General features: G+C 64.5%; 3 protein-coding genes across 6 annotated transcripts; 1 reads left to right on the forward strand and 2 right to left on the reverse strand.

Annotated features, from left to right (window-relative positions):
• Positions 1 to 4,592: 4,592 nt before the first annotated feature.
• TBC1D10C (TBC1 domain family member 10C) lies at positions 4,593 to 10,293 on the reverse strand. Of its 4 annotated transcripts, none has more exons than XM_037838005.1 (10): positions 10,220 to 10,293; positions 9,807 to 9,991; positions 8,993 to 9,092; positions 8,699 to 8,806; positions 8,500 to 8,606; positions 8,181 to 8,295; positions 7,574 to 7,639; positions 7,208 to 7,397; positions 5,324 to 5,478; positions 4,593 to 5,038 (listed from the first exon to the last, which is right to left on the reverse strand). In XM_037838005.1, exons 2-10 carry the CDS (start codon positions 9,956 to 9,958, stop codon positions 4,685 to 4,687), a joined length of 1,347 nt encoding a protein of 448 aa, XP_037693933.1. In that variant the 5' UTR covers positions 9,959 to 9,991; positions 10,220 to 10,293; the 3' UTR covers positions 4,593 to 4,684. The 4 variants fall into 4 exon arrangements, with proteins under 4 accessions (XP_037693933.1, XP_037693934.1, XP_037693932.1 ...); XM_037838006.1 differs by lacking the exon at positions 10,220 to 10,293 and adding an exon at positions 7,740 to 7,752 and having other exon boundaries at positions 8,170 to 8,295; positions 9,807 to 10,203; XM_037838004.1 differs by lacking the exon at positions 10,220 to 10,293 and having other exon boundaries at positions 9,807 to 10,201.
• Positions 10,294 to 11,241: 948 nt separating this feature from the next.
• On the forward strand, positions 11,242 to 14,546 carry PPP1CA (protein phosphatase 1 catalytic subunit alpha). The gene is made up of 7 exons (XM_037838009.1): positions 11,242 to 11,375; positions 11,889 to 12,020; positions 12,151 to 12,381; positions 13,011 to 13,115; positions 13,564 to 13,787; positions 13,871 to 14,005; positions 14,083 to 14,546. The coding sequence occupies exons 1-7, from the start codon at positions 11,321 to 11,323 to the stop codon at positions 14,191 to 14,193; spliced, it is 993 nt and encodes a 330-aa protein (XP_037693937.1). The 5' UTR covers positions 11,242 to 11,320; the 3' UTR covers positions 14,194 to 14,546.
• On the reverse strand, positions 14,313 to 19,761 carry RAD9A (RAD9 checkpoint clamp component A). Its single transcript, XM_037838008.1, has 11 exons — positions 19,613 to 19,761; positions 19,455 to 19,525; positions 18,865 to 18,993; positions 18,357 to 18,471; positions 18,185 to 18,284; positions 16,705 to 16,811; positions 16,488 to 16,597; positions 16,341 to 16,405; positions 16,110 to 16,247; positions 15,201 to 15,399; positions 14,313 to 15,103 (listed from the first exon to the last, which is right to left on the reverse strand). The coding sequence occupies exons 1-11, from the start codon at positions 19,644 to 19,646 to the stop codon at positions 15,008 to 15,010; spliced, it is 1,164 nt and encodes a 387-aa protein (XP_037693936.1). The 5' UTR covers positions 19,647 to 19,761; the 3' UTR covers positions 14,313 to 15,007.
• Positions 19,762 to 19,783: the final 22 nt, after the last annotated feature.

Consider the following 19,783-nt stretch of genomic DNA (forward strand, 5'->3'; position numbering starts at 1 on the left):
GCAGCGGCGGCGGCTCGGGGCCGGGTGCGGCGGCGCCGCCTTATATAGAAGGGACGGGGACGGGGCCTGCCCCGCGCAGGGCGGGGCCGCGGGCAGACAGACGGACGCACGGACGGACGCGCCCGCGGCCAGGAAGCCGACCCGCCCGCCCCCTCCAAAAGTTTCCCCACCAATCCCCAGACCCCGGGCGCTGGGGGACGCGGGGGGCCGGGAGGGGGCGCGGAGCCCCCCAGGGAGAGAGAGCGCGACTCGGAGGGACGGACCGGGGCATCTGCAGGGACACCGACAGAGTCTAGAGGGAGGGACCGTTGCAGATGGAGAGGGTCACCGAGGCAAGGACAGGGACGCCTGGAGGGAAGGTGCCTTGGAGGAGTGGGGGAGCTGGAGAGAGAAGAGGGAGGCGGGCACCCGGAAGGGGGGAGCTGGAGCTGGAGCCCGCGGTGCCTGGTACTAGGGCGGCCCTAAGGGGTGGGGTGGCCTGGAAAGGGGGATGGGGGCACACGTCTGTCCTGAGCCCTGCCCTGGAATGGGGTCCTGGGCCCCCCAGCATCCCCTGCCCCACGGCTGCGTCTTCCAGCCTTGAGCACTCTGCTCTCCTGGGCCAGCACCCCTACATCTGTGGGGTCCCCTCCACACCTCCCCCAGTCACCGCCAGAGCGGGGGCTACTCAGTAAAAGGCCCACGTGAAGGTAGTCCCAGCTCCCAGGGAGACCTGCCCTGCACGGGGTTGAGACAGGGAGGCTGTGGCCAGGCCCACAGGGGTCCCAGAGGGTCTGAGCCCAGGAAGGGGGTGACTGCGAGATCAACACACAGGCTGGTGGCACACCTGTGGCTACACCTTAATCTCCCCAAGACACACACACTCACACCCAGAGGCAAACACACAAAAGCACACCCCAAGAGAGCTGGCTGGCTGCCACAAACTTGCCCAAACAAACACACCCAGAGACCCACACTCTCTCCTCAAGTGTGTCCCGCAGGCACCTCCCCTAAAAGGGGGTCCGTCCCCATCTCAGGAGGCTGTGGAGAGGACTGGCCAGGTAGGGTGGGCCCCCAGCACACAGAGGCTGTTTGTTACAGCTTCTCCACCTCGCACCCCAAACTTGCCCTCTCGCCCTGGCTGCTTGGAGGAGCCTCCTGGGCTCGGGAAGGGTCCTGAGGGGCTGGCACCACAGGGGGTGGGAGCTAGCTTTGGGCCCTTCTGCAGCTGTATGCAGAGCAGCCTTTGGGTCCCCACCCCTGTCCACCCTGTCCACCCCTGGGGGGGCTCAGAGGGAGAAGTGACTTCTCCAGGTCTCCCAGCCCTGCCCACATTCCCCACACAGCCCTCCAGAGCGGCTCCAGGCCCTCCCAGCCCCGGGTCCACAGCCCTCCCTGCAGCAGCCCAGGCTCCTGGAATGGGGTGTGTCCACTCCACAAAGACCCGTTCCTTTGCTCGTGGGGGGACACTGCTGTCATCCACAGAACATAAGCTTAGACCCCCAACAAGCCATGCATGCACCCCTGGGGACCTCAGTTTCCTCATGGTCAAACGGGAGTTAGAGCAGACACATTAGCCCAGGCTTGGGTGGGCAGCGGCGCCTGGCAGAAGGTTAGCGCTCGGTGGCAGCACCAGTGACTGTTCCTTGACCTTGTAGCAGGCCCTGGGCGGAGGCCTTCACCTGCAGTAGCTCATTGAGCCCCATGAGGTAGCAGTTACTATCCTCTGCCTTTTACAGATGAGACAAGTGAGGCTCAGAGAGGTGGTGTCACTTGCCCCAGGTCACACAGCTGGTGAGAGGTGGAGCGGGGGTCTTCCCTCTGCCCAAGCGCTGGGCAGAGCCACGCGGGGGGCTGCCTCTTCACCCCCAGGCCTCTGCCCAGCCCAGCGCCAGGCGTGGGGCTGCCCCGTGTTCACTGGGTGGACGTGGAGAGGATAATCAGGGTGGGGCAGGTGCAGCTTAAGTTCAGGACACGCCTGTCGTCCCCGCCAAGAGGGCCCCCGGGTCACCCAAGGCTGAGCTGAGCCAGGTAGGGGCGGGCGAGGAGAAGCCGAGATTTGGCAGCTGCCCAGCTGGAGCAAACAATCACCGTCCTGCCGAGACTGGTAGCGCTCCGGGGCAGGGTGGGAACCGCCGTGACCCCATTGTCCCTAGGAGGAAACGGAGGCTCAGCGAGGTGGGGGGGCCTCTCCCTGCAGGGACATTGCAGGGACTCGAGTCTGGCCTCTGAGTCTGGGATGAGGGGGCAGTTCAGGGCAATCCTCTGGGGTGATGGTAGTGCAAGATGGAGACTATGGGTACTCCCCCACCCCAAGATCAAGGCAGGGGCCCATTTACCCTCCAACCCTGGACCCCTAGGCTGACCCAGGCAGACAAAGGTCCCTAGGCACCATCCCAGCTTCTTTCTCCGCGGGCTGAGTGCTCTTAGCCTGTTTCCAGGAAGGTTTGTGGGGAGCTGGGGCTGTCGGGGGTCATTGAGTACAGTTGTGCAGGTTGTTCACTGAAGAAAGGCACTGGCCGATGGGTCTGGCCCCATGCTGCTGAGCTGTGTGTCCTGGCAGAGCTCCCTGTGCCAGGGGAGGTGGGGGCGTCTTCTTCCCACTGGCATAGAAGTGCTGTCGGGGCTAGGCCAGCCCCGTGGGGAGGCCTGGGAGAGAGGGGTATGAGTGTGGTCCCGCCCGGCCCCTCGGCTCACTCGGGGTTCTCATGGAGATGCTTGATGAGGGACCCACAGAAGAGCTGCCCAGAAAATGCTTCTCTCCAGGCCCCTACAGGTCACCTGTGACCCACTGCCCCCAGGCCCCTCCCAGCTGCGTGGGGGATGCCCAGTCCCAGGGTCGAGCTGCCGGGTTGGGACAGCCCTCCCTGGGGAAGCGCGGGAGAGGGAGTGGGCACTTAGCGGTGGACTCCGGGGGCATGTCCCCCCATCCTACCTGCTTCAGTGCCTGCAACTCCACCACGAGACTCCCCTCTCGGAGTCAAGGCCTGGCCTCTAGAAGGCAGAGATCTGGCTGGGATCTTGGGCTAGTGCTCAACCTCCCTAAGCCCCCATTTCCCCCTTTCTCTAATGAGGCTCTCAGTGACCCCTGCAGAGAGAGGGTGTGTGTGTTGGGGGGTGTTGTCTGAGAAAGGGTTTTGTGAGCTACAGGTAAAGGGGCTTCGTATTAAGCTGTGGGTACCCCAGTGGGTGGGGAGAAGGGACTTACAGGGAGCTCCCTGCAACTCCCAGAGGCCCCAGCAGCCGCCACACACCCAGAGGGGCTGGGCCAGGCTGGGGCAGGGCTGGGGTGGGAGCAGGAGGGAGGAGGCCCCAGGTGTCAGGCTCAGGCAGGTGCCCAATGAGGGGGGATGTTCATGGCTGCCAGCAGTGAGGGTCAGGGTCAAATCCTTGGGTTTGCAGAGGCAGCAAGGCCTTGGCCGAATGCCCTTCCCCCTTGGGCCTCAGTTTCCCCCAGGGCTGGATCTCTGCCGATCTGGGTTGGAACCCTCCATGATTCCCTTCTCCTGGCTGCAGACTTCTCACAGGGGCACCACTTGAACACGTGTAGAGCGAGTACATCCCCGCAGCCTGTGGCCCTGTCGCTAGAACATTCTGGATCCGGCACCCTGCCTTCTGGGGTTTGGTGGCGGCCACGCCAATGCTCCAGCCCAGCCATTTAAGTGCGGGACCTCACGCTTCCTCCTTGTACTCCTGAGCTGGGGAGGGGGGCCGTGGGAGACGGGGACACGGCGACACAGAGCACCCGGGCGCAGACCCTGCAGGGACCCAGCCTGCTGCGGAAACAGCCCTGTTGTCCTGGTGATGGCTCCTGTCCCAGGCACCCCAGGCCCCCTCGGGGGCAATTAGCAAGTGTGGGAGGGGGTTTCCATGGTGGCGGTCCCGAGGGGGTGCTGCCGGGGCTTAGGGAGGGGGCAGGGGCCGGCCGGCGGGGCCTTTCTCCTTTGTCCTGGGCACACTGGGCCTTTGTTCCTGCCTGGCTCCCTCTGAGACGGGCCCTGGACCATGGGTGGGGAGGGGGTGGACTTGGGTCAGAGCCTCCCCCAGCCCTGGGGACCCCGAACCAGCCAGAGTTGGGGACGGGGGCAGAATAAGGGATTGGGGCCCCACCTGGGGAGCCAGCCCTCTCTCCATAGGCGTGAGAGCTCTGTCTGCCCCCAAGAGGCCGGGCAAGACGGCTCGCCATGGGCTCCTACGGCTGGTAAACACCCCCGGCAGCCAACGTGCAGCCACGCCTGTCCCTGGGGAGGGAACCAGGGCCGGAACAGGTGATGGGCGCTGCGTGGGTTGGGGGACACTGGGGAGGAGGGGAAGGGGCAGCATGGGACGGGAGGTGTTTGCGCCAACGCCTCTCCAAGCTTCTGAGCAGTCAGACTTTATTGCAGACCTCCCCAGGGACCCTGTGGGGTCCCCCAGCTTCCCTTACCCTTCATGCTGATTTTGATGCTTGCAAGGCATCAGGACAGCTCCAGGGGTGGGGGGTGGGGGGCAGGCCTGGGTGCCAGCAAGCCCCCACCCCCACCCCCAGGTGACCTTCCTTTGTCCTTGTGCCTGATGCATCAGTCCAACGAGTGAGGGGGCGCCCCCCACCCCATCCCCCACCCCGCGCCCCGCCCTTGATGGGAAGGGAGGAGAGGTGAAGCCAAATGCTGATGATAAAGTGCGGTTCAGTCAATCTTTGGGGGGCACTGAGTCCGTGGTGCCCTCAGAAGCGGGTGTCCAGGAAGGAGGAGGAGGCTCGATGCGGCCTGGGGGGCCCATCGATAGGGGGGCCACGGGCCCGCGTCAGGATCCCGTGGAAAGTCTTGCCTCGGGTCTGGGGCTTGCGCCGAGGCGGCTGGGGCTCCTCCGGGGGCTGCACCACGATGAGGGGTACCTCAGGGCCAGGCCTGGCGCCTCCCTGTGCCCCTGCCAGCTGCTGGGCCTCAAAGATGGCCTGGGCCCCGGGAAGGCGGTCCTGCGGCTGGGGGGCAGGCCCGGGTGCCGGGTCGGGCAGCTGCCCCAGCTGGGCCCGGACCTCCCGCTGCAGGTCCCGCTCGGACAGGGCCACGCCGAACACCTGCGGGGAGCGGGGGATGCTGGGTGGTGCTGACTGTGCCCGGGCTGCAGGGGGTGTGGCAGGAAACCACGAGGTCCCCCCAGGACGAGCCCTGCACCGTCCCCACCAGTGGCTGAGGGGCTGACAACCTCTCTCGCGGGGGGAGTTACAGAAAGCCCCTTGGAGGCCTGGGGTTTGCATGTTCCCTGCAGCTCTGGGGACAGGAACTGAGCTGAGGGTCTCACTTCGGCTCCCAGCTCTGGGACTCAGATCCCCCACTGTGCGGCAAGGGCAGGGGACACCCACCTGGGACATGAAGACCTCCTCCTGCAGCTGGCTGGGGGGGATGGTCCGAAGGGCGCCGAGTGTCTCCAGCAGCCCCGGGCAGGCCAGGCGCTGTTCTGCGGTGCCCAGTGCCAGGCGCACCAGCGTCAGCCCCGCACGGAACAGCACCTTCGCGCCTGCAGGTGGGTGGGGGTGTCCCTCAGCAGGGGCCTGGCCCTGCCCTCCTCAGCCAGCCCGACTCTCCATTGCCTGAAACTCTGCACTTCCACTCGGGCCAGGGGGCACTGAGAGAAGGACCACGATTTGGGTCCAGTTTTTACTAAGTATCTTTCCTCTTTGAGCCTCAGTTTCCCTCTCTCTACAAGGACAGGCCAGGATGGGTGACTCCTGAGGCCTTTCCAGCCCGGATCAGGGACCCTCTGATTCCAGACAAGTTCTAGAAAGAGCTCCAGCCCCTAAGCCAAGAGCATGGTGTGTGCGCACACACACACACACACACACACACACACACACACACACACACACACGCATGTGAGACCATGGGCCAACCCCCTGTAGAGCCTCAGAATTACTTCCTGGCAGCCTGGCACCTGCTGGGAAGAGTATCTAGGGGCTCAGCAAGGCCTAAGGACAACTGACTTGTGACGCAGCGGTCGTGACAACTGTCGTGACCGTCGTTATCAAAGGGCATCAGGGCAGTGCTCGGCCCGCCCTTCCTTGCTGCCACCCACCCCCCCCTCCCCCTCCCCGAGGATCAGCCCCGCTCCACGGCAGGCCCCGCCCCATCAGGCCCCGCCCCACCAACAGACCCCGCCCCATCAGGCCCCGCCCCACCAACAGACCCCGCCCCACAGAAGGCCCCACCCCGCCGTCAGGCCCGCTCCACGCCAGGCCCTGTCCCATGCCAGGCCCCGCCCCGCCTACAGACCACGCCCCAGACAGGCCCCGCCTCCGCCATCAGGCCCCGCCCCACCCTCGAGGTCTGAGGCCGGCCGGGAGGTGACCTGCAGAAGCAGCTGGGACAGAGCTGAGCCAGCCAGCGGTCCTCTCCCTGCGGGAAGCCCTGGAGCCGGCTGGGCACACAGCAGGTACTCAATAAATGCACCTTATGGATCGCCACCAATTTGAGGTGCCGCCGCCCCGCAACCCATGAAGAACGCGATGAGTTTTATGCGCAGGTGGGTTACTGACGGGAGGTGCCGGGACAGGGCCCCAAGGACCCTGAGAGAGCCCAGCCCAGCTCTGGCCCGGCTTCCAGGGCTCCGCCACCGCGAATGTGCGTCCTCCACGAGCAGCCGCCCCCTGCCCTCCCCGACACTGCCTGTCGTGTCCCCTTGTTTTCCCTTCTGGGTGGCACTCATGGCGACCTATCGATGTCGTGTTAACGTGGCTGTGTCGCCCCCCCGTCCCCACCCCTTGGCATGTGGGTCTCACTCCCGCAGAGCCTGGCGCCCATGAGCGCTCGGAGACGGCTGTGGGAAAATGCCGCTGTGGGCCGCGTGCCCCCAGCCATGCCCCAGGCCCTGAGCCTCTGCAGCACTCTCTGCTCCAGCCCTGCCCATCTGCCGCCATGGAAGCCCCCTCCCCCGCACTGCCCCCCCCAATAGTGGTCCTCCCAGGATTCATTTCACTGCCCCTGTGCCCTCCTGGCCCGGACTGGGGGCTCCTTGAGGGCAGGGCCTGGGCCTCCTGGGCCCAGCCCAGTCAGCAAACAAGTGGGCCTAATGCATGAGCTGTGGCTGCAGCCGTCACCATGGCCCCATCGCAGCTGGACCCCCTGAGGGCCCCGAGGGCGCTGGGGTCTGTCCGGGCAGAGCTGAGCGTGCTCAGGGCCGCCAGCTAAGCTCCCTGGGACAGATGCCCCACCCAGCCTCTGGCCCCACCGCTCCCAAGCGCCCCACTCACCCTCGCTGAGGAAGGCGTCCCAGACGCGCAGCACCGTGGGGAAGGGCAGGGAGCGGGCGAAGAGGCACAGGAACCACTCGGGCAGGTAGAGCAGGGGCCCGACGCCCACCTGCTGCAGGTGCTTGTGCACGCGCGGGAGCAGCCGCCGTAGCAGCGCCGCGAACACCTCGGCGTCCAGCTGCACCGCCTCCTGCGGCCGCGACTGTCAGCCAGGCCTGCTCCGGCCGCCTGGTGCCCCCATTCCCAAACCCCAGGCTCCAGCCCTCCTCTGTCAGCCCCGAGGCCCCAACCCGCCTGCCCTCAGTGCACCCCCCAACACCCCCTCCTCGTCCCCACCCATGGGGGACCCCCATCCCAGCCTCTCACCATGTGGGGCCCATAGTAGCCGGGGAGGTAGACCTCACAGATCTGCACCAAGCACCAAAAGGCCTCCTGGGGGCGGGCAAGGCACAGGCCCGTGAGTGCGCCCCCGCAGAGGGGAAGGCAGGGCAGGATCAAGGGGCACAAGGGCCTGGGCACCAGCTGGGGTGACTCGGGGCAGGTGTCTGGACTCAGGGCTTCTCCTATCCTGGCAGTGCCTGGGGGGTTCGTCCCAAAGCCTCTCCCCTGGGCTCCAGTCGGGCCTGATGATGGGTTTGGGGGTCCAGGAGTTACACGGCTAGGGATAGTGAATTGGAGGGTCACAGGTTGGAGCTCACTGGTCAATGGTTGGGAGGGTCCCAAACTTCAAGTCCTGGGTTCCTGGGATCATTCGGGTCAGGGATCGTGGTCACAGGGTTCAGAATAAGGAGTCATGAGGTCAAGGTGATCAAGTCAAGGGCCCCACCTTCCCAGAGCGAAGGTCGCTGGGGCTGAACGTCACTGAAGACATCACTGAGACGGGGTCTGGGAGTCAAGGACCCCCAGTCCCTGAGGCCAGAGTCCCTGGGGTTAGGGGGATCAGGGTCTCAGGTACCTGGAACAGGTCACTCACCTCTGGGGGCAGGTGCATGAGCAGCACGGCGGCCACGGGACCCTGGGCCTGGCAGTACCCCTGTTCCGGCCGATACAGGGTGTAGGCCTTGAGAACCTGCCGGAGCCCCTGCTGCCTGTGCCAGGAGACCCCGTTAGGGGCCAGCCCCCAACCTTGGCATCCCTTGCCCACCCTCCAGTGGCCTCTGTCCACGCCTCAGCCTCCCTGGGCCTTGCTGGCTCCCCGGAGATGCAAGGATGTGAGGCTGGGGCTGAGGGACAGGGCTGGAAGACCTGGGGGCTGGGGAGCCGGGGACGCCGGGCACCACTGGGCCTCATACCCATGACCTTGGGGTGACACAAACATCTCATGCAGGGGGAACTGGCGGTGCAGGTCCCTGCCGATGGTCTCCATCCACTGGGGGTCTCCGGGGGCCGAGGCCAGCTCCTGTCGGCGGGGAGCCAGGAAGGCTGGAGTGAGGGCTCGAAATGGCGAGGGGCTCTGGGAAGGGGAGGCGGGACCCCTGCCCACTCCCTCACCTGATAGGTGCCGGGGCTGTTCTTCTGACACACGTGGGCCCCACACAGCAGGGGCCAGCACCGGGCCCGCAGGGCCGAGGGGATGCCTTTGCGGCACTGCATCTTTACCTGCGGGCGAGGCCAAACGGCTCCCTCAGGCCTGCCTCGCTGGCCTCACCTGCTCCCCTTGGCCAGCCCCCAGGACAGAGCATCTGCGGGCAGGGAGCGAAGGCAGCGCCCACTGGGACTCAGGAGGGGGAGCTTTTGTGGGGGGCTGGCTCAGGGCCGAGGGGAATGGGCCGCCACGCCCCTCACCTTCTTGTACCGCCGCGACATGGTTTTCTCCCAATGTGACGTCATCTCCACCCACTTCATCTCCCGTTGGCGGATAAGGTCTGCGGGGGGCTGACCTGGGCTGGGGGCACAGGCACGGGTATCCAGGCGTCGAGCAGCTGTTACCTAGGACCCCCACCTGCCACCCTCCACGCTCCCCACGTGAGCCCGGTTCCCGCTCCTGCCGATGACCTGTGACCGGGAGTTGGCAGTGGTTGTCATGGGGATGGGAAAGGATGTGGCCTCTGATGTGGGCGGAAGAGACACTGAGGGGTGTGCGGGTGTGCGTGGGGGGATGGGCAGGTCGGCTATCCCACCCATACCTGCCCCCCACCCCACCCAGGACGGGGACACGGATGACCCCCTAGGGAAAGCTGGTTGGTCAGCACCCTGGTCTGGCAGCCAAGGGGCCTAAGTTTGAGTCTGGTTCTCTCTCTGATCTGCTGTGTGACTTCAGGCAAGTTCCTACCTGTCTCTGGATCCATTTTCCTGTCTGCACATTTGGGGAAAGGGGTAGGTGTTGTGGGTTCTATGGTTTGGATCTGGGATTCCTGGGCCAGAGACTAAAAGGCAGAACCCTTGGAGGTTTGGGAGTACAAGAGACATACAGGACACCACCTCTGCCCCCTACACCCCACTTGCCCTTCCCACCTCGAAGGAGTGAAGGGAGGTCGATCCTGGCTCAGGGGCCAGCTCAGTTCCTACTGCCACACCCTCCCAGGACCCCTGAAGGCGTCACTCCAGAATCCAGCACCACCTCCGCCCCGCCCCCATTCTCAGTCCCCACCCCACTTACCCTAGCTCCGCTGAACTGCCCCCAATGAAGCCGTAGCGGTCAGCCTGGCGATACGGGCCGGGCCCACTCAGCTCGGAGTCGGACCCCAAAGAGCTGGAGTCATCCTGCAGCTCGGAAGGCTGCACCAGGTCCTGCCCCAGGGCCTGGGCCATGGCACCCCAGACCCCAGATGCCACAGGTTCAGGCTGCGAGGTGTGGGGAGAGCCAGCCTAAGGGGTGGCTCCCGGGCAGCTGGGGGCCCGGGCTCCCGTCAGGTCCCAGCCCCAGGCCAGAATGTGGGGTCGGGGCAGGTAGGTTTCAGGCTATCTCACCAAGCCCCCGACATCCCCTCTTCTGGCAGAAAGGCCAAACCACTGCACGTAGCCCCAGCCCCAGGACCAGCCCCAGCCCCTGTCCCCGGCAGCCTGGCTCACCTCCCAGCCGCACCTGACCCTCCTCCTCTCACTTCCTCCTCAGCCGCAGCTACAGCAACCCGCTCGGGCCCCTCCCAAGGTGTGTGGGGTTCACCCCTTCCTCTCTGAGACTCTTCCTGTCAGCCCCAGTGCCCACCCCAGGACCATGGGCTACGGGCTCCTCCCACCCACCCCGTGGGCTGGGCAGCTGGCAGCTCGGGTTCCTGGGGGGTGTGATGGACTGGGGCACACCAGAGGCAGAGGCCAGGCCCCCTCCACGTCCGAGGTTTCTGGCATGTAAGACACCCAAGCTGGGCTCCAATAAGAATCATGTTTGCTCTTCAGGAAATAATCCTTTTAACAGGCACACGTGCAGCATATTGTGCAACTCATAAGGTAACTGTGGGACTCATGATGAAGATTTTGGGGTGCACAGAAGCCGTGAGGACCAGAAGGGGCTCGGAATTCAGGGGCAGGTGTCTTTGGGGCCCGCAGAGTCTCAGAAGGACGAAGGCCTCCACGAAAGTGAGTCCTCCATCTGGGGCCAGCGGCTTGCTATCTCTGAGCCTCAGCTGCCTTTTATGGAAACTTCGATGATTTACTTCGCAGTGTTTTAAGAGGCAGGCTGGGCGGGGGTTCCTCGCGGTTATTCATGCACTCATACCACCCTCCGCCCCGAGCAGGGATGGGAAGGGCTCATCATTCTCAGAAAGAGAAAAACAACTTCCTCAGCACTTCCTGTCCCTGAGCCGCGGAACGCGGCAGGGCGACTCCTCAGGGGCGGGACCAGGGTAGGCCACGCCCCCACACAACAAACACCGCCCCGAGCGCCCGAGCAAGGCTCCGCCCCTGCATCGCCAAGCCCCTGCCCCGCCGCGCGATGCCCCGCCCCCGGGCCGGCGCAGCCGCTGCGCCTCCCGTCCAGCGGGGGCGCTAGAGAGGGGAGGAAAGGGCGGGGCGGCGGGGGCGGCGCGGGGCGGGCCCGGCGGCGCGGGGCGGGGCCGGGGCGGGGCCGGGGGCGGGCCCGGGCGGGCGGAAGGAGAGCCTGGCCGGAAGGAGGCAGCGGGAGGGCGGGAGGCAGGAGCGGGCCCGGAGCTGAAGGGCTGGAGCGGCGGTGCCGCCATGTCCGACAGCGAGAAGCTCAACCTGGACTCTATCATCGGGCGCCTGCTGGAAGGTTGGCCGAGGCCGGGGAGGGCCGCGCCCTCTGCGCCCTGGCCCCCTGCCCGGCCCGGAAGTGGCGCGCGGGCGGGCCTGTCCCTCCCGGGGCCAGGGTAGACTGGGCGGGGACGGGCCTCGAGGTCCAGCCGCTTCCCCTGAGGGGTCTGGGGCCCGACCCGGCACGCGGAGCAGCTCCCTTTCCCGGAAGCGCACGGGGTGGCTGGGCTCTCAGAGAGGGAGAGCCCTGAAGAGCCCAGCTTGGGAAAGGGGTTCACCTGCGCTATTAGGTTTTGGGTGGGGGGCCCCAGCGCACCTTCTTCTCGAGGGCCTTGAAGATAATTGGGGTCCTCTTTTGGGGGGGGGGCTTGAGACAGAGGTCCCGGGAGGCAGAGCAGCCACGGCTCTCCCTGGTCGAGGAGGGATCCCGGGAGACCCAGGCGCTCCCAGAGGTGCTCATGGGGCAGCCACCCATATATCGCCACCCTCCTGCTCCAAAGGCCGGGGTCCTGACGCTCCATTCCACCTGTAGTGCAGGGCTCGCGGCCTGGAAAGAATGTGCAGCTGACAGAGAACGAGATCCGTGGTCTGTGCCTCAAGTCCCGGGAGATCTTCCTGAGCCAGCCCATTCTTCTGGAGCTGGAGGCACCCCTCAAAATCTGCGGTGAGCTCCCTCCCCAGCCCCCCAGGGCTTCCTGAAAGTGGCCTTGGACCCCCAAAGTTCCTGGATTCCTCCTCCCCTGAGGCCAGGCCAAGCCCTGCTCCTGGTGCTGACCCCATTCCCTGGGTCCCAGGCGACATCCACGGTCAGTACTACGACCTGCTGCGGCTGTTTGAGTACGGCGGCTTCCCACCAGAGAGCAACTACCTCTTCCTGGGGGACTACGTGGACCGGGGCAAGCAGTCTCTGGAGACCATCTGCCTGCTGCTGGCCTATAAGATCAAGTACCCCGAGAACTTCTTCCTGCTTCGTGGGAACCACGAGTGTGCCAGCATCAACCGCATCTATGGCTTCTACGATGAATGTGAGTCGTCCAAGGGTCCCGTGGCTGCCCAGCTGCTGACAGGCTCTCTCCTCTGTTCAGCGGGACCCCCCTAGTGGTCTGGCATTAACCATATTGGTGTCTGGCAGGTGCCTGCCAGACTGAGTTTGCAAGGCCAGGTTCAGTTCATTTCTGGCCGTCACGCCCTCCTGGCATGGGGCCTGGCACTCAGGAGGGTTTGGTGAATGGATGCTGACTGGAGGGCTGCCCATGTTCTTAACACTGCTCCCCCGAGGCCCTGCCCAGTGACACCCCCACTTCCAGGGTATCTGCCGCTTAAATACTTAGGGCCCAGATCTGGACTGGGATCCGGTGGCCAGAAGAGAGGTGGAGATAAGCCAGACCCGGTCTTGGCCTGCTCTTGGGCTCAGGGGGGTGGGGCGGGGGTGCCAACCCTATGGTTCCAGACTGCACTAAGTTCCTGTGAACTGAGCTGCTTGGAATTCCATTCTGGAAGGTGGTCAGCAGTGGGGGGTGGGAGGGAGAGCCCTCCTTGCCTTCCACTCTCTTCCCCCAGCGGGGTCCCACCAGCTCCACAGAGCCCCCGAGAGCCCAGCTGCAGGTGGGGTACGCGGCCTCCTCACAGGCCAGCATCTCCCTCCTCCCGGCAGGCAAGAGACGCTACAACATTAAACTATGGAAAACCTTCACCGACTGCTTCAACTGCCTGCCTATCGCGGCTATCGTGGACGAGAAGATCTTCTGCTGCCACGGAGGTGAGGGGTTCTCTGGGGCTATGCCAAGGGAACTCCTGGGAAGCAAGGGCCCCAGCCACATCCCCAGGGGCCCTGGAATGAAGTTCAGTTTGCTGTCTTGGGGCTTAGGTGCCTCTTCTTCAGGAAGCTCCACTGCCACACCCTCACTGTCAGGCGCACTTTCCTGTTGTGATGCTTGGCATCCTGCTTTCAAGGAGCTCATCTCCTTTCCCCCTGAGCGCTGTGCTCCTTGTGGGCAGGGCATTCTCAGGCTGGTTTACCCCAGTGCTCAGGGCCTCCGATGCACAGAGGGGAGGATGAGGGGCTGTGGCTGCCTGGACCCCCGCGGGTCCAGGAGAGGGGACGGGTGGTGGTGGGAAGGGCGAGGCTGGCTGGTGAACGTTCCCTGGCAGAGAGGACCCTGGTTTTGAGGCTTGGGGAGTTGACCCCACCACCTCACCTCCTGCAGGCTTGTCCCCGGACCTGCAGTCCATGGAACAGATTCGGCGGATCATGCGGCCCACGGACGTGCCTGACCAGGGCCTGCTGTGCGACCTGCTATGGTCAGACCCTGACAAGGACGTGCAGGGCTGGGGCGAGAACGACCGTGGGGTCTCCTTTACCTTCGGGGCTGAGGTGGTGGCTAAATTCCTGCACAAGCACGACTTGGACCTCATCTGCCGGGCACACCAGGTGGGCTGGCCTCCCTGGGCAGGGTGTGGGGGCTGCACGGGCCTCGCTGGCTGGGCTGGGCTGACCACTCCCATCCCTGCCAGGTGGTAGAAGATGGCTACGAGTTCTTTGCCAAGCGGCAGCTGGTGACACTTTTCTCAGCTCCCAACTACTGTGGCGAGTTCGACAACGCGGGTGCCATGATGAGTGTGGATGAGACCCTCATGTGCTCCTTCCAGGTGGGTGTGGGGGAGGAAGGAGCCAAGGGCCCTGGAGCCCTGCCCTGTGAGCCTGACCAGCTCTGTCTCTTTTGCAGATCCTCAAGCCCGCCGACAAGAACAAGGGGAAATATGGGCAGTTCAGTGGCCTGAACCCGGGGGGCCGGCCCATCACTCCACCCCGCAACTCCGCCAAAGCCAAGAAGTAGCCTCCCTGGGCCTGCCCCTCTGCCCCGGATGATGGATTGATTGTACAGAAGTCACGCCGCCATGAGGGGTCGGCCGGCCTCGTGGGCCCACCCGTCATGGGGAACACAGAGCCTTGGTATTTTTTTTTTTTTTTTTTTTTTTTTTTAATGAATTAATAGCAGTGTCTGATCCCTCAGGACTCCCTCCCGCCTGTGCCTGTGGTGGCTGCTGGCTGGAGCCTGGGGTTGAGGTTGCAGCTCAGGGCAAAGGAGGGCCAGATCGCAGTCTCCAGCCTTGCCTGGCCTCAGGGCTGGCAGCCGGATCCCGGGGCAACCCATCTGGTCTCTTGAATAAAGGTCAAAGCTGGATTCTCGCCACGGCCTCTGTCTCCCTCGTCCCAGGCACAGGGCCTGGCAGCCCTTCTGCAGGCCACTTTGTTGGGAAGGCTCCGGGCACTGGGCCCCAGCCACGGCAACCCCCAGCCACACGCTCAGGCCCACACAGGTTCTTAGAATTCCACACCAGGGCCAGAGAGTATTGGGAAAGCAACAACAGTCTGTGCGTGCCACAGGGGTGTGTCTGGGATTGGAGGGAGGGCGGGCCATGACTGGCATTGACCAGCAGGGCACTGTGGTTTCCTTCCTTAGGGGGGTGGGGATGGGAGGCAGCAGGTCCCAGGGCAGCCACACTCGATGGGGGGAGTGCTCAGTGGTTAGCCAGACAGCCAGCTAAGCTCCAGCCGGGACCCCCTTGACCACCCACTGGGCCTGCAGGGGCTGGGGCTGGGGCCTCATGTAATTCCAGGCTGCTGGACCCAGACTTCAGGTTCCCGGTTCAGCCTTCGCCCTCGCTGTCTTCAGCCAGCACAGGGCTGGGGCCCTGGGGGGAGTGTACGGGGGCCAGGATGGAGCCAAAGAACAGTGAGCGGAACTGGAAGAACAGAAAGCCCGAGTGAATTCTGGAGGCTGCTTCCTTCCTCCTCGCTTCTCTCCCCTCCTGTCCCTCCACACCCCACCCCCACCCCTACCTTCTTCGGTGGGGGAGTCCCAGGCACTGTACTGGGCTCGGCTTCATCTTCCTCCTCTGAGGGGGGGCCAGGGGAAAGGGAGATGGGGGGCGCTGCCCGCGAGCCCTCACTGCTCAGCGTGGTTTCCATGGCGATCATGTAAGAGTCGATGTCGTCGTTGGCAAAGTCGTTGTTGGCAAGATTGTCCAGGTGGGGTGTGCTGCAGGCAGACGGGGTGTGTGTGAGGGTGCGGAACAGAGGAGACGGAGAGGCGGCCCACCTCGCAGGGCCGGGAGTGGGGGTGGGGCTCTAGTGATGGTTTTATTACTTCCTGATTTGCTTGGGGGAGAGAGGATGCAGGGGTTAAGTGGAAGCTTCCTGGAATCTGATCAGCGTTCAAGTAGGAGCTGAGAAGAGGCAGCCCGGGGGCCAGTGGAGCCCAGCTAGGGGCAGGGAGCAGCCACTCCTGCCAGCCAGGCCACAGGGGGCCTGAGCCCCCCTCCCCAGGGGACAGAAGCTGGAGCGTGCCAGGGCCCAGGGACAAGCTGGGCCGGGGGCCAGGCCGACTTCCTCTGTTTAGACCACACTGGGCCCAGCCTCCCAGCCCACCTGCCATTCCAGCCACCTGCTTCCCCACCCCAGGCAGCCCCCTGCCTCCCAGCAGCTTCTCCTTGGCCTGGGAGGAGGCTCAGAGGGGAGGCCTGGGCCAGAGAAGGAAGCAGGCAGGGCCTGGGGGACGCCCCCCCCAGGTGGGAGGGGTCTCTGAGCACAGCTGACCGTGCAGACTGAGAGTGCAGAGCCGGAAGCTGCGAGCAGGAGGGGCAGGGCCTGACAGGAAGTGGTGGGGGAGGTACACAGCGGGGAGCAGCAGGCTGAAGGCAGGGTGCAGGACGGGCAGGGGGAGGAGGAGCGGGCGGCGGGCACCCTCACCTGTCAGCCTGCAGCTGGGGCACCGGCTGGCGCAGCGTGGGGGAGCCCAGGGCCTGGGAGTGCACGTCTGCCTCTGAGAGCGTGGCCAAGACAAAGTGGCCATCGAGCAGGGAGTCCTCAATGGTGAAGATGGCCGGCCTGGGTGGGCGACCAGACCCGAGGAAGGTCAGGGCCCTTGGGCCCCCAGCTGTCCAGAGCCTTCCCCTCCCCCATCCCGAGGCTGGGAGTTACCTGCCCGGGCCATCAAAGTGGATGCACAGAGACAAATTTGCTGACTCGGCAAAGCTCAAGAGCCCCTGGAGAGTAGACACAGGGAGGTCAGGCCCTGGGCTGGGCAGGGGGACAGGATGGCCCGTGTGGGGCAGTGGGGGCACCTACCCGGAATTCCTTGAGGCAGAAAGTGATGGCCGCCCCTTCTTGGGCCTGCAGCTGCTGAAACTCCTCCTCGCCGATGCTCACCTCTGTCACCATGGCTTTGACCGTGCTGTCTGCAGGGGCAGGAGCAGGCGGCACTGGGCCTGGCCCCTCCCCTGTCCCACCCACAGCTTTGCCCCCTGTCCCCGCACCTCGTCCACCTGTGGCCCAGCCCCCTCACCTGCCTCCTCGTGGTAGCTGCGCAGGCTGACTCTGCGGCCACCGCCAACACCCAGGGTCACTTCAGCCAGGGCGAGGGGGAAGGGCAGAACAGCCTCCCCCAGGACCCTGTGAGGAGGGCACAGTGTCACCCCAGCCCAGTGGCCTCACTCTCCTGGGACCCCAAGCAGGGCGGGTACACACGCACATCTGCACCGACAGCCACACAGCAATGTGTAAGGAGAGCCACCCAGGCAGAAGAGGACAAGAGGATTGGGCGTGCACGGTCACCGCCCCGCCTAAAGCCCCCTGGAACCTTGTGGCAGAGAAGTCCCCTGCCAGGTGGAAACGGACGGGGACAGACTTGGGCAAAGCCCAGAGAAGGCAGCGGGGAGGAAGGCTGTTTGCACTGGACTGAACAGGGCAGCAGGGCCCGGCCACACAGGGTGGGAGATGGCTCTCGGGAGAGCGAGGAAGAGCATCTAGAGGTGGGAATCCACACCCAAGCCACCCCTACACACCAGCCGTCAGAAAGAGCCCCTAAATCCCTGTCTGCGGGATTATACGGTGATACATGTTTACAGGTGAAACAACATCTGGCATCTGCCCCAAAATGACTGGGGATAAGAACTGGGGTTGACAGACCTCAGGGTTCACCATTCTACGCTCTCTACTTCTGTATTTGGAATTTTCCATGAGAAAACAAGAACCATTCATTGAAGAGAGGAGAGGAAGGAGCCCCAAAGTTTGGGCCAGAGGAGAGAGCCCCCCCTTCCTCTACTAAAGCAGGCCTGAGCAGCTGCTTCAGCTGAACTCGGGTGAGGGACTCATAGGGCCCGAAGGAACCTTCAAGTCACCATGTCCTGAGGCCACGAAGTGAAATGGACGGGACCTCGGGCTACTGGAACACAAGCAGTGTCTGGCATGAGGCGGGAGAGCCCCCTCCTCCCTCAGCTGCTCCTTGCCAGGGACCACTGTCCCCATCATCCTGGAGCCCTGCTGCTCTGACTGCCCAGAACAACCCACCCTTGCAATCGGCTGTCCAGGCTGCCCTCAGAGCGCCCTGTCTCCTGCCTTCAGTGGGGACTCCCCCAGGAGGAGGACCAGGCCAGCGAAGGGTTTTGAAACCCTGAGCCACCAAGGTTTGGGAAGGACCCTCGAGGTGGCTCAGGCCAAAGAAGGGATCTGAGGGGAGTCCAGGGAATCAGACCAGGGAGGTCTGAAGGGCCCAGTTGGCCAAGCCAGACCTTTGGGGCGGAGAATACTGAGTCACAGAGACAGTGAGGAAAATGGAGCAAGGGGACACCGTCACCCCACCTCCGCTCCAGCCTCCACTTTTAAAGAATCACATAAAGACCCAACAGCAAACAGGGCTGGGTTAGCTCTGTGGGCTGGACAGCAGTCCTCTAAGGAAAATGGGGAAGGTGCCTTCTCCAACTAACTTTGAGCCCTCAAAGAAGGAAGAGTGAGATCCAAGTCTCTCAGGCAAGCAAGGTGCTCACCTGGCTGGGGCGCGGAGCACATGGGGGCACAGAGCTGGATCGAAGACGGCCTGCAGGGACTCGCAGTCCTGGAAGGACAGGTTGTGAGTCTTCCTCACCCCTGGATGGGCAGACAGGGTCTCAGTGGGGCCCCACTGACCTCCACCCTCACACCCCGGGGAGCCCCACTCACCGTACTTGCAGTGGAGCTGGACCACCAGACGGCTGCTCCTGTCATTCAGGGAGATGCAGCATTTCTCTACCGTCTTCTCCAGCACCACCAGCGAGCGGAAAACGGACAGGAACGACTGAGAGAGGAAACACGCCAGTCTGGCACCATGGCTCCCATCGTCCGGCTCTCAAAGCCCACAGAGGCTGCTGGGCATGGGCCCCGCACCACCACACTGGGAAAAGGGGCCCACAACATGTGGCAGTTCTGCACACTGCGGGCCTTTGCTCCAGCTGTCCAGTGTGCCTTAAAAAACCAACTCAGATGTCACCAACCAAAGCAAGAGTCTCTCCAGTTCCCTGGCAGAGTCAATTGCCCTCCCTAGAGCTCCATCACCCTCAGGGATGTCTTTACCAGGTCCCCACTGCATTTTGCACCAGATGACCCCCATGTGTCTCTCCCAATCAGCATCTCCTGAGTGCCCCAGAGCAGAGGAGCGGGGTCAGAGCCACAGCTGAGCAGAGGGTCTCACCTTCATCAGGACCTTACAGCGCAGGGGCTCCTGACCAGGGGCAGCTGCCTGGTACTGCTGGAAGAAGAGCGGGGCGAAGAGGAAGCAGGCATAGGCCGAGCGGGAAGAGTTCACTGTCCGGAGGGAGAGCTGGGGAGGCAGAGGGGAGAGGCGCATTGTCGGGGGCAGCGGCAGGCCCAGCCCTCTGCCCTGGCTTCACTCACACACTTGCTCTAACATCCTCCATCTCCACCCTCACCTCTTAAAATCCTCCTCCTCCTTCAAGGACCACCTTAGCCCATACCCACTCCATGACTCTACTCCCCCGCTAAGGGCCTGTCCCCTTCACAACCACCAGCACTCTGCTTCTTCCCCAAGTTATCTCCAAGTCTGCGGGACACTCCCCCGACCCCTCCTGCCGTTCCCCCGAACACACACTGGGCACTTCTCCCAATTCACATACCAGCCTGCAAAGCTGACAGGGCCCGAATGACTCTCCAGCAATGGGAGAGGAAATCGAAACTTAGCAGACACATCTGCCCACGGTCACCCTGCCCCGTGGGGTCGGCACCGGAGCCCAGGTGACCTCCCCCGACAGCCCTGCCCCTCACCCCATCCTCCAAGGGTTCCAGGTAGAGCTCGTCCCCGAGACGGGACAGGGAGTGGACGGCCCTGCCAAGCACTGCGGGGCAGAGGGGAGAGAAAGGGATTAGGCTGCGGCGCGAGGATCGGCCCAGGTGCCCCCGCCGCCCTCCCGGCCCCGGCTCACCCTTCACGTTGCCGCCGGTGACCAGACACTTCATGCTGCCCCAAGCCCCTACCCAGGGCCCAGCTTGCGGCCGCGCTGACACGCGACACCGGCCGGCGGCGAGTGCCCCCAACGCCCGCGCCCCGGTTCCCTCCCTCCCCACCCGGTGCCGCAGCCGCCGCCGCCGGGGTC

Source organism: Choloepus didactylus, chromosome 6 (assembly GCF_015220235.1).
Source record: "Choloepus didactylus isolate mChoDid1 chromosome 6, mChoDid1.pri, whole genome shotgun sequence".
Taxonomy (NCBI): domain Eukaryota; kingdom Metazoa; phylum Chordata; class Mammalia; order Pilosa; family Megalonychidae; genus Choloepus; species Choloepus didactylus.

Bases quoted from the DNA above. Each gene is read 5' to 3' on its own strand.
- RAD9A (XM_037838008.1), bottom strand. From the start codon at position 19,646: ATGAAGTGTCTGGTCACCGGCGGCAACGTGAAGG. The intron at 18,472-18,864 runs GTGAGACCCTCT...TTCCTCTCTCAG, and splicing joins GCTGTAAGGTCCTGATGAAG to TCGTTCCTGTCCGTTTTCCG. The intron at 16,248-16,340 runs GTAACTCCCAGC...TCGCCCACCCAG, and splicing joins CACTTTGATGGCCCGGGCAG to GCCGGCCATCTTCACCATTG.
- TBC1D10C (XM_037838006.1), bottom strand. From the start codon at position 9,958: ATGGCCCAGGCCCTGGGGCAGGACCTGGTGCAGCCTTCCGAGCTGCAG. The intron at 8,807-8,992 runs GTGAGGGGCGTG...CCTCGCCCGCAG, and splicing joins TGTCGCGGCGGTACAAGAAG to GTAAAGATGCAGTGCCGCAA. The intron at 5,039-5,323 runs GTGGGTGTCCCC...CGCTCCCCGCAG, and splicing joins AGGAGGTCTTCATGTCCCAG to GTGTTCGGCGTGGCCCTGTC.
- PPP1CA (XM_037838009.1), top strand. From the start codon at position 11,321: ATGTCCGACAGCGAGAAGCTCAACCTGGACTCTATCATCGGGCGCCTG. The intron at 12,382-13,010 runs GTGAGTCGTCCA...TCCTCCCGGCAG, and splicing joins CTATGGCTTCTACGATGAAT to GCAAGAGACGCTACAACATT. The intron at 14,006-14,082 runs GTGGGTGTGGGG...TCTCTTTTGCAG, and splicing joins CCCTCATGTGCTCCTTCCAG to ATCCTCAAGCCCGCCGACAA.